The sequence below is a fragment of the Myotis davidii genome, unplaced genomic scaffold, assembly GCF_000327345.1.
Source record: "Myotis davidii unplaced genomic scaffold, ASM32734v1 scaffold113, whole genome shotgun sequence".
In the NCBI taxonomy this organism is placed as follows: Eukaryota; Metazoa; Chordata; class Mammalia; order Chiroptera; family Vespertilionidae; genus Myotis; species Myotis davidii.
Genome location: NW_006284356.1, coordinates 465,152 through 477,877, shown reverse-complemented (window position 1 = coordinate 477,877; position 12,726 = coordinate 465,152). Strand labels below are relative to the sequence as shown.

The window sequence follows — 12,726 nt, the reverse complement described above, 5'->3', positions numbered from 1 at the left end:
CTAACCAGTGGACACAGACACCAAGGAGGTGCAGGCTGGAGTGGGGGGCACAGGGAGGACACTGGAGTAATAGTGGGAAAAGAACACATATGTAATACTTTAATCAATAAAGAAAACACACACAAAAAAAATTAAATTTTAAAAATAGATGAAAAACATATATAGCCCCTACGACATAATAAATTTCTTCTATGTAGAACTTACACGTCTTCTTCTACCCGAAGCTGTTGAATGTGAGATTTAATTTTCTGTCCTGAAGTTTTTAAGATGATGTTTTCTAGGAGGTGGAAATCATCCTGATTAAAGAGTTCATTATCCTCCAGTGGCCCAATGATCTGTGAAGGAGAACAGAGTGACCAGTGTGGAAACCTGCAAGCTGTAAAGCAGGGCTTGGTTGTCCTCAGGGTGCCTAACGAACCAAACCACGTTAGAGACCCAAGGCATGCTTACGTCAGAATAAAGTCAATGAAAATGTAAAAGCAACATCCCCATGAACTCACACTGTTATTTACTTATCAATACCTCAACTGCACAGAGTGTAGACTTGTATACTTTGCAATATTTTTATAGTAAGCAAACTCTGAAGTAAAAGAATACAATTTTCATTACTTCTCACCAAATATAAATAATAAAGCCACAACAGAGACGTAGCAGTTGATATAGAAGGTTTGCCCTATATGCTAAGACTTTAAAGTGTGGTCTGTCCACCACGGCCTACATTCTCATCTGTGTTGCGAGGCTGAGTGAACGAGTGTCAGCCCAACCAGCTGCATGCACACAGGCTGCCAAGCTGAGGCACGTCCTCACGGGCTGAGTGGTTCCTGGGTGAGGTCTCATGGACTTGTGTTCTGAGAGCCGCCGCATCTCACTGCCTTGACCACGGCAGGACAAAAGTCAACACAGGACACATGTCAAAATGAGCAGAAACCATCACCAGCACTGCGCCAGCCCTCCTCCCCTTTGGAAACGAGCGGCTCTGTCTGAAGAGCTTCTACCTTCCAAGGAGAATGCGGCCAAGACTGGTCACTGATCTACTGTGAAGTCAAGCTTGTCCTCACCCTTCCATTGCTGATCACTGCCCTCTGTCCCTTCTTCAGCTTCAGGACATCCCTGCAGTACATGGCATGAGACAAAATGAAATCCATTTTGGAAGACTCAAAGACCTCTTTAAAAAGACTGAAATCCATGCCCTAGGAAAGTAATTGTTATTAAGGAAAAGTAACAGTTATTAAACCATAAAAATGAATAGCATAATGAATACATCATAAAAACGATCTCTTAGTGAAGTAACAACTAATTTCAGTAATTAGCATTATGATGTTTCCACTCTCCCTCCCATTTTCCCCACCCTCCTACCTATCAAGTATTGCTCATTTCTTTTACGTAATTGTTCAAGTGGCAAACTAGTGTTCATGATACCTTTATTTTGCATTGTAAAATCTAATTTCAAGTGAGAGACTTTCTTTTAACTGAAAAATGAAATATACTTATCATTTTATAATAAGTTTTTAGACTGAAAAACAGTAAAAGGCGTTTTACATATAACTGAATAAACATGGGCTTACACTGGAAACACATCAAACACATTAGCTTCTAGCTCATTAAGTAGCTTAAATCTCAGTTCTTTTGCTCTGACAAAATATTGTCTATCTTTTAAAAACTATAAAAACAAATGGCCTGTGCTTAAAACATATATCTTAAAACCTAGCAAGTTTAAAAGCAATAAAGGGAATGTGGCAGAATGGTTATTTCTTAAAAGATTCCTCCAACAACAAAAAGAGAAATCCTGAGATTCAAAACTAAAATCACCATCCTGCTCAGACACTGCAGCCCCGGGGAGCGGACTCCTGTGGTAAACAACGGAGAGGCGGTCTCAGCAGTGCAGATACTCACCCCAACGGCGAACTCCCCAACATCAGCCCCCGCAGCCAGGGCCTCTGCAGTCCCCTCCTTGGCCATTTTTGTGATGAAGTTCTTGGCAGTGCTGGAGGTTTGTGTTTGGAGAGCTGCCCAGATTGCTCGGGAGATCCGAGTGTTCTCATAATTGATATCTTCCTTAGGATTATTGATCATGCTTATTCTCACATTGTTACTGGATTTCTATTTACAAAACAGGAAATAAGGATTAAATGGTAGATGTTTGCAACTTAAAAAGTGGCATTATCAGCCATATTCTATAAAAAGGAAGTAATATCTCTCTTAAAGTTGTGGATAGTCCCTCTCTGTATACAGAACAAGGTTAAAATGCTACAACCAGGCATGTGATCCCTTGTATGAACTGGCCTCTACCCTACGTTTCCACCTTCATTTTTACCACCCTGTAAAGACAGCATACAGTACAAACCATCAGAGTTTTATATTCCCCCTCCCACACACACTTTGTATTCTTCTAATACACATCATGCCTCACATTGGCATGGGAACCCCAAGTACACCCATGTCTGCTTCCTTAAGTCCCAAGCATTCTTCAGGGCTCTGCTCCACCCTCCTTAGTTCACATGGCCTTTTCAGATTTCTAGTAAGATTTACCTATCCCTGAGTAGAGAGACAAGAATCCATGTGAGAGAAGATATCTGGGACCCTTAAAACCAAAAAAGGACTCGTATCAAGAACATAAGCAACAGAAATTCATAATTCTGTATATCAAAAGACATGTATAAGAATATCCATGGTAGCATTCTTCAGAATACCCCAACCTAGAAACAACCCAAATGTCTACCAAATATACTAAATAAACAAAACTCTGATATATTACATGATACAAAATGACACAAGGAAAAAGAACTAACATTACTCATAATTTCATGAATCTCAAAAATACTGAGCAAAGAAAACACAAATATGTATAAGATTCCATTAAAATAAAGTAATAGGTAAACTTATTCTATGATGAGAGAAGAGGGAAAGGCTGGCGCCCTGGTGTGGCCACAGCAGGGAGGGCTCTCAGGCATGTGACACTTCTCTTTCCCAGGAATGGTCACATGCGTGTGCTCACTTTGAGACACTGGATAGCCTATGATTTGTGCACTTCTTTTGAAGCTATATTTTTACTTCATTTAAAATATTCAACTCTCAGAATCAAGATGGCGGCATAGGTAAACACCTATACTTGCTGCCTCTCACAACCACATCAAAACTACAACTAAAAGACAAAACAAATATCATCCAGAACCACAGAAAAGCTGGCTGAGTGGAAGTTCTAGAACTAGAAGGAAAGAAAAAAGTGCACTGAGACTGTTAGGAGGTGCGGAGGTGCACACAAAATGGGTTGGCAACTGAGTGCGATGTTGTTTTTTTAAATTGGGAGGGAGATACAAGCGCCTGATTGCTCTGAACTCCAGTTCCAGGCAAGACTCTGGGGACCCAGACTCATATGGGGAGAATCTGGACTGTTTGGCATCGGGCTGGAACACGAAGGCGGCTTTCTCTCAGAGGTACTCGCAGCGTTCATTGTTCCTGCACGGGACCACTGGACACAGAGACCCGGGGTCCTCTCTGGGGCAGGGCTGACTGGCAGCCTTGCTGTTTGCTCTGCCCTGGTGACTCCCTGAGACCCCGCCCCACTCAATTTATAACCCCACCCAAGCTGTTCGCTGCAGCTTTTGCATATGAATAACCTGTCCTTTTGCAACCTAAAACCTAACAAACTGCTGCTGGGTCAGAGAGCTCCAAAGCTTCCAAAAGAAGGCCTAAGGCTTGGCAGAGCAGGCTGCATTGCTTCACAGCTGCGCCTCATCTGGGCACTTCCAAACCCAAAACAAAGAGGAAGAATCTGCAGATCTCTCTGTAGCTCCTGCTGGGTGGCCTCAGGCAGTAGCTGACTTTGCACCTCCTTGGAGATCCAAGAGCCAGTGTACCCAATGGTCAGAGTGAAACCACGCCAGATTACAACTCTTCACATCCATAAGAGACACACTCAGGGGGCAGACTCAGTGAGCACCAAAGCCCCACTGAAGCAAGTCCTGCCCCATAAGGGTGTCTCCAGCACAACAGTTCTCCCATTGTAGACACAACTGGTCCTCACAGCCAATTGGCCTGGAGGTCAATTCCCCCCAGTGCTTAAACAGCAATCAAGGTTTAACTATAACAAGACTGTGCACACAGCCCACAAAGGTGTGCACCAAGAGTGTCCACCCTAGGTAATTGGGGAAGCCGAGCCACTGGACCCTATAGGACACCTAGCACACAAAGCCACTCTATCAACACAGGGAAGCAGCCAAAATGTAGAGACAAAGAAACATGTCACACCAAGACACATCATAATTAAAATGCCAAGAGCAAAAGACAAAGAGAAAATCTTAGAAGCAGCAAGAGAAAAACAGTCAGTTACCTACAAGGGAGTACCCATACAAGTGTCAGCTCATTTTTCAACAGAAACCATGCAGGCCAGAAGGCAGTGGCAAGAAATATTCAAAGTGATGAATAGCAAGAACCTACAACCAGGATTACTCTACCCAGCAAAGCTATCATTTAGAATTGAAGGTCAGAGAAAGAGCTTCACAGATAAGAAAAAGCTAAAGGACTTCATTACAGCCAAACCAGTATTATATGAAATACTGAAGGGTATATTTTAAGAAGAGGAAGAAGAAGAAAAAGGTAAAGATAAAAATTATGAACAAAGTGATAACAAATAGATATCTATCAACAAGTGAATCTAAAAATCAAGTGAAAAAAATCTGATAAACAGAACAAACTGGTGAATATAATAGAATCAGGGGCATAGAAAGGGAGTGGACTGACAATTTTCGGAGGGAAGGTAATAGAATCAGGGACATAGAAAGGGAATGGACTGACTATTCTTGCGGGGGGGAGGGGTATGGGGTGAGGGAAGGGATTGGACAATAATCATGCACCTATGGATGAGGACAGAGGGGGGTAAAGGCAGAGGGTAGGGTGGGAACTGAGTGGAGGGGAGCTATGGGGGGGAAAAGAGGAACAACTGTAATAATCCGAACAATAAAGATTTATTAAAAAAAGATATTCAACTCTCCCTTCCTGCTCCCATTTTACCACCACTTGCACGTCTATCACTCAGAGTTAGGGCACCTTACATGCATGTCAGTCTGAGTTAGGGCACCTTACATGCGTGTCAGTCTGAGTTAGGGCACCTTACACATGTATCAGTCTGAGTTAGGGCACCTTACACATGTATCAGTCTGAGTTAGGGCACCTTACACGTGTGTTGGTCTGAGTTAGGGCACCTCACACATGTATTGATTGTCCTTCACTAGGAATGCTCCTGATTCAACTCTGAATTAACCACAGCAACTCATCTGTTTCCTCTTAGAGCAGAAGGGAACTCCGCTCCTCAGTGAGGCTGCAGCCGCCTAGATGTGTGAGTGTGTTAGTAAGCCTCCGAGACACAGGTGCCAGGGGACCCAGAGGGTGTGACACTGGACTGAAGATTCAGTCTGAAGCTGCCCAAGAAAAGGAGATGTAACACCTCAGACAATGACACTCTCCAGAAGTTGGTTTCTTCTCCACGAGCCCACTGCCATTCACTCAGGCCTACGACGCTTGGGCACTCTGCTCGCCGGGCCTGCTTCTGTATCACTCACTCTCCCCCAGGCTCTCAGCGTAGGAACCTGCCCACCCACACACTGCACCCCACAATCTCTGCAGCTTCCTGGCAACAAGACCGTGCGCAGCCACACAATAAGAGCTTGTCTACGATGATCTCATTCTTTCTCCTCTAAAAGAGCCTACTCCTTAACTAAGTAGAATACGCCATCTTCTCTGGTCTCCTACTGGCTGGCAGACCCGTGGAGCAGCAGCGCTCTGCTCCCTCAAACTCTGGCCTTCCCACCAGAATAGCAATATCAGCGCACAGATGCTCATGAGGACAAAATTAAGTTGCAGACACTTGCCTGATGTTTTATAGCAGCGTACAACAACTGCCTTCCAGACGGGCTATCAACATCTCCAACAATCCAAAAAGTGACTGGCCTGATAAAAGAATCATCTGTAGAAAAACAAAACAATAGACTGAGTTGGAGAGAAGAAAGGACATTCTGTTTCAATGTGGTTATTAAGTAAAATAATTTCTGAAAATCATGCAAAAAAAATAAGATGATTACAAGTTTAATAAAGATACAAAGCAAAAGTAGTGAAATTGATAGTGGAATGAAAGCAGGGTACCTTCCATATGGCTTAATTATAAACGAGGGACATGCAATTATTAATTCTACTAAGGTTTGGGCATCTGTTAGCACATAAAATGAAAAAGACCTTTGAACGTGTGGGTAACATATAGTCTTTAATCATATTAATTTGTAACTTTCTGAAATATACTTCTTTGCAAACATTTATACAAACTTTATCTGAATGGATAAATTATCTACTGTTACCCACAAGTTCCATAAACATCCCAACAAAAGGTCAATAAATTCTGAAATATAACAGTACCTGAAATATGATAATTAAGAAAAGAAACAGAACATTCTAAAGTTTAAAGTTACCATAGATTTCCTTGGAGGACATCCCTGGGCAAAGGTAAAGGAAAAAAAAAGTCATTTGTAGGGTTATTGCCTATTATCAGAGTCAAATTTTAAATAACGCCTAACACGACCGCTGCTTCGTTCTGTTCCTTAGTCCCACTCGTGCTGAGCACTGTCCAGTGCTCCTCAGAACCAGTTTCTTGAAGAATCAAATGGAGCAATGACTGCACTTACATAGGCCTAGGCACTAGACCTGTTCTCTAGAGATTACAGTGGGATGCAAACAGCTGCCTTACACGGGGGAAGTGCCTCTGTCTGCCATCAAAAGGATATCATTTCACACAGTCTTAACCTAGATAAATAACTACATAAAATCAGTTTTAAAGCTTACACAAATATTTCTAGAACCAAGTTTACCTTTAAAAAAATCAACCCAATGCTGTCACTGAAGAGGCAAGACAAAACAATTTCCAATCCATTAACCCTTTAAAACATCATAAATGTTTTTCCATTCTGAGCCATGAATTTTTTTCCTTTTGACTTTAATGTCTAATTTAAAAATTACAAGGGCAACATTTAAATTTTCAGAACTATATAATTAAATTTTAAACAGATATTTTCTATGCTCAAATCATAATAATTAATAAATTATGACATCTCTCTCCCAACAGATACTAATGATTAAATTTTTTTGCAAATACTAAAACAAATGTTGAATCCAAGATAGGCCTAGAATATTACCTTTCTTTGTCAGATAGTTCATACTATTGGCTATAGCAGCAGTCTTGCCTTGAGAATCTAAGGCAGTAAATCTAGCATAATCATCCACGAAAAAGTTATCTGAAAATAAATTGAAATAGATTCAGAATTAATATGACTAAATTCCATCTAATGTTAATTTCAACTGATAATCTGACATGACCATAAGTTTTATAAGAATGCATGAATGAGAAATATTGCTTCATATTTATTAAACAACTTTATAATCCCAGACCCCTATTCCAGTAATAACATTTTAATACACAAAGTTAATAAAAATGAACACATCTCACATGACTCTCATGTATGTATGTGTCATTTCAATGGTTTGAATTTATTCTAGTCCCACTTCTATCACTTTACAGCCTGAGAATATTTCCTAAAGATCCCCCTTAACGTCATCTCTCCCTTCCACTGTCCATCCACCATAATAAGCTCCTCCTTATCCTTATTTTGGGGGGGGGGGTGCAAAAATAGGAGAGAAAATACAAAAATTCTCATTTTAATGTTTTCATGGATCAGAAAATAGTATATCCTTAGCCCAAACAGAAATAAAAGGTCAATTTCTGATACATAGCTTCTCTGATTAGTGCCCATGGGCATGCTCTCAATAATCGTTTCCCGCCATTACCAGTTTGGCTCAGTGGATACAAGGGTCCCGGGTTCGATTCCGGTCAAGGGCATGTACCTTGGTGCGAGCACATCCCCAGTAGTGGGTGTGCAGGAGGCAGCTGATCGATGTTTCTCTCTCATCGATATTTCTAACTCTCCCTCTCCCTTCCTCTCTTAAAAAAATCAATAAAATATATTTTTTAAAAAATCATTTCCCCCTCAGATTACTCTTGCCAAAATTCCAGTTTCAGCACGTCATTCCCTTGCTCTAATCTACCCAGTAATTTCTTCCTACCTACAAAATGGTCCCCAGCCTGGTATCATAAACCCTCTATCTCTAGCAACCTCCCCAAGCTTATGCATTATCTCACCCCAACACAGATGCCACTCTTCTCTCACTGTCCTCCAAGCACGTCTTGCACATCCTCCCATCTACCTGTCTGCTCACCCACTCACCCACTTGTACTTTCATTCCACAAAACACACTAACCCTTTCCATCAGGACTCCAGACAGGAAAGCTGGTAAGCCAGACAGAAAGCAGTGCCCGCCACGACTGAAAGAGAGCAGCGACAGTGGCAGAGCCGGGGCTGGGGCAGAAGGCGGCCAGCTGTGCCTTCCCTGACAGGCCCACAGCTCGCCCCGCAGACCGCAGACCGCACTGCTCCCGGGACCAGCACCGTTTCTCAGCTCGTTACCACAGCGCCCACAGAGAAAGAACCTCTTCATTCACGCACACCCCAAAGGTAACTACTGACAGTTAAAATGATGAAAACAACAAAAGCTCAGGATAAAGATTCACAACACTGTTCGCCTTGCTCTATTAAAACTTCCGGCGCCCTGGCTGGTGTGGCTGTGGTTGCACTGAAGGGTCGTGGGTTCAATTCCTGGTCAAGGCAATGTACCTGGGTTACAGGTTCGATCCCCAGGCCTGGGACACATGTGGGAGGCAACCAATGGACGTTGTCTCTCTCACATGGCTTTTTCTCTCTCTCTTCCCCCGCCCCACGCTCCCTCCATCCACTCTCTAAAAATCAATGAGAAAAAAAAATCCTTGGTGAGGATTAACAAAAAGAAACAAAAAATTTCTGGTGAAAAGCAAAAACCTAATGTAAAGAAACAATGCAGTTCACACTCTGACTATTTTCTTTTCAAATATAAGCATTTATGTGCATTTTCCTCTACTGAAAAGATATTCAGCTCAAGTTAGATTAGGAGATGGTTGCCATAAAGTAACGGCCATAAGTAGATCTACACATTCATCATTCGCCATGACAACAGACACACTTGGCTCTGACTTCGCCAGTCCCCGTCTTTCCCCGCAGTGAGACTTCTCGGGCAGGAATGACACTTCCCTTCTTCCCAGCTGGTTGCTAACATGGCCTTCAGATCTCACAGGAAGGCCTAAGGAGCAAACTACACCTGGGCGTAGTACATCTGCCTCATGGAAGGTATTCTTGTGGAAACAACCCAAACACTCATCAACTGAGGAATAATAAGCAACACGTGAGCTACTTATACTATGGATATTAATCAACCATAAAAAGGAATGAAGTACTACTGACATATGCTACAACATGGATGAACCTGAAAAACACTGGAAGTCAGTCACAAAAACTTCACATTATATGAAATATCCAGAATAGAAACATACATAGAAACAGAAACTAGATTAGTGGTTGCTGGAGGATAAAAGAAAAAAATGGAAAGTGACTATTAATGGGCACATCAATTCTTTTGGGAGTGATAATGTTCTAAAATTAGATAGTGGTAATGATCACACAACTTTGAAAATATACTAAAATCTGTACAATTTGAAATTGTGCACTTTCAAGGATTAGTTTTATGGCATGACACTATTTCTCAATGAAGCTTTATTTTTTAGAAAGGCATTATGTTCTCAAAGAAAAGCTACCTAAAATATCTGTTGACATTATTGCTGATTCTAGAATAATGATGAAGAAAAGATAGTGCTTGAGAGTTTTATAACTAAGAAAGTGAATGATACAGGTCCCTTTTATCACCTAAGCTTGTTTAGTTGGTAAAAGGCACTGAATATTTTCCAAAGTTTACAAGGATTTATCCAGGAAGAATTTCTCTCCTTTTGGAAGATACTTTTGTGAATTGAGAAGCTTGTATTATAAATTCAAGGTGCAATGAATTTAAACATAAAATTGTGTCACAATCTTGGGTCATCTTCTGAACACTGACATCTCATAAATGCAAAGATTCTGAAAAACTAATCAAAAACAGCCTGAAAATAGTTCCTGAAATGCTTCTTACTGGTTGCTGTTAAATCCAGGTATTCTCGCTCAGCTGTCAAAATCCTAGCATTGATTCGTGGAACAACATTCGGCTGATTCATAATATACTCTACCACATCCTGATCATGAGACAGTTCACCCTAAAGAAAAAAAGAAAAACAGAGTATGGGTGGGATAAGCATTAAAACACACCTGATCAAAATAATTTACTAGAAACTAATAAATCATTAACTTTATATTATCTTCTTATGTACCAGTAATTGCTAAAAACAGGCGCTATCACATCATAGGTCCCTGTTACTGCCGAGCATAGCTTGGTGTATTATGCACAGTATAATGTTAATTCCTTCAACAATGTGAGGCAGATATTACTGATGTCCCTTTTAAAGATGAGGCACCTATGGCACAGAAGGTTAAATAGCTAACTCATGATCACAGAGCTAATGAGAAGTGAATATAAAATGCAAATCCAGGTTTATTTTATCTCTCCACATACCACTGTGCTTCCCCAGAAATAAGCAAGTTCCTCAAATTAGTTAAGAGTTAATGTCACCAGTTCCCAACTCATAAGCTGTATTTTACAACTTTACGTGTATCACACCACAACATGGTCACAAGCTGCAATAAAACCAAAGGAGAAAGGAGAACTGAGATAGAAAACGTACCCATGGGAACCAGGAGAAAGTGGCATTGATTTCAAATTCAGATTTTGGACAAAGTCAGTTCTTTACCAAAAATTATACTGAAGACACTTTTCCTATGACACCACCAGAGTTAGAAGAAACTATTAGAGATGAAAAAATAAGGAGACTTAAGCAGATGTCGAGAAAGAAGCAGCCCTTGAAGAAATGTGTAAGAAGATGCACCAAAAATAATAAAATGTTGCCACACTTTAAAATATAAATAAAATAAAATAAAGCGTTAATACAAGCATGCCCTGGCCAGTTATTCAGTGGTTAGGGCATTGGCCTACACACCAAAGAGTCATGGGTTTGATTCCTAGTCAAGGGCATGTACCTGATCGTGGGTTCGATCCCCGTCCCTGGTCAGGGTGTGTGCAGGAGGTAACCACAAACAATGTTGTGTGTCTCTCTCACATGGGTGTTTTTCTCTGTCTCTCCCTTTCCCTTCTACTCTCTCTAAAAATCAATGAAAAAAATATCCTCGGGTGAGGATTAACAACAACAACAAAAGTTAACACAAGCAGAAAAACATTCTGAGATCTACTCATTGTTAGTTTCTCTTAAAGAAGAAAGCCATATAAATTCTCTCAAGCAGTTAATATACTTTGTAATAAAAACTGCCCCAAACCTTTTCACTTTCAGGCATCCAATTAACCACATATTTCCAGAATCACAATTACAGTGGGGAGAAGAAAAATAATTTATTATTCTTCCCTTTTACACTTCTCGTGTTATAGAAATACCTGTACAGCTGATCCTTGAAAAATACTATTTGAAGTGCACGGGTCCGCAAGGTTCCACTGATACACAGATTTTTTTTCAATAAATGTTGTAAATGTATTTTCTGTTCCTTATGATTTTCTTAACATTTTTTCTCTAGTTTACTTTATTATAAGAATACAGTATATAATATATGACATACAAAATGTGTGTTTATCAACTTTTTATGTTAACAGTAAGGCTTCCAGTCACCAACAATAGGTTTAGTAGGTAAGTTTTAGGGAGTCAAAAGTTATATGCAAATTTTTAACTGCAGGGGCGTTGGCACCCCAACCCCTAAATTGTTCAAGGATTAACTGTAGTTTATTGTTAAAAAACAAACAAACGAAAGTTGAGAAAGAAATGTAATGTACTTCAAATAGGAAAAACTCCGAGTCCCACACCTACACCTAATGATGAAATGTCACAGGTGGAAGGGGGTCCTGAAAGGTCCTAAAACCAACCAAAGAGAGGATCCTGAAAACAGGGAGAGAAGGACTCATCACAGAGACCCAGTCATGAGTCTGACTCACAGCTGATTTCTCAAGAGAAATCAGAGATCAAAAGGCAATGGAATTACATATTCAAAGTGCTGAAAAGAAAAGGCAGTCAACCAAGAATTGCATATTCAAGTAAATTATCACTTTTAAATGAAGGGCAAATAAACACATTCCCAGATAAAGAAAAACAAAGAGGATTTTTCACTGGGAGACCTAACTGAAAATGGATCCAAAAATTAAATGTTAAGAGAAAAACTATAAAATGCTCAGGAGGAAAGAAACATAGGTATAAATCTTTGTGACCTAGAATTAAACAATAGTTTATTATATACTAGAGGCCCGGTGTACAAAAATTTGTGCACTCGGGGGGGGAGGGGGCTCCCTCAGCCCGGCCTGTGCCCTCTCGCAGTCTGGGACCCCTCGGGAGATAACCACCTGCTGGCTTAGGCCTGCTCCCGGGTGGCAGAGGGCAGGCCAATCCCTAGGTGCAGCCCCTGGTCGGGCTCACAGTAGGGCTGGATGGGGAGTTGGGGCACCGCCCCCTGTCATACACAGAGCAGGGAGGATTGGGAGGTTTCGATGCCACTCTCAGTCACACTCAGGGTAGGGCCGATTCGGGGGTTGGGGCACTGCCCTGTCACACACAAAGCAGGGCCCATCAGGGGTTTGGGGAGCTCTCCTCTGTCATGCACAGAGCAGGGCAGATCAGGGGAT

The 12,726-nt window shown here is 41.1% G+C and overlaps 1 protein-coding gene across 4 annotated transcripts in view; it reads right to left on the bottom strand.

Annotated features, from left to right (window-relative positions):
* UGGT1 (UDP-glucose glycoprotein glucosyltransferase 1) overlaps positions 1 to 12,726 on the bottom strand; it is a 160,754-nt gene that overhangs the window by 58,547 nt on the left and 89,481 nt on the right. For 3 of the 4 annotated variants that reach the window (XM_006754769.2, XM_015571681.1, XM_006754768.2), the window contains exons 19-25: positions 10,090 to 10,210; positions 7,179 to 7,277; positions 6,459 to 6,482; positions 5,868 to 5,962; positions 1,894 to 2,100; positions 1,059 to 1,190; positions 205 to 335 (exon numbers count right to left, since the gene is read on the bottom strand). In XM_006754769.2, the coding sequence (XP_006754832.1) occupies positions 205 to 335; positions 1,059 to 1,190; positions 1,894 to 2,100; positions 5,868 to 5,962; positions 6,459 to 6,482; positions 7,179 to 7,277; positions 10,090 to 10,210 (809 nt within the window). The remainder of the gene's footprint in view (positions 1 to 204; positions 336 to 1,058; positions 1,191 to 1,893; positions 2,101 to 5,867; positions 5,963 to 6,458; positions 6,483 to 7,178; positions 7,278 to 10,089; positions 10,211 to 12,726) is intronic. The other variant, XM_006754770.2, reaches the window with a different exon arrangement.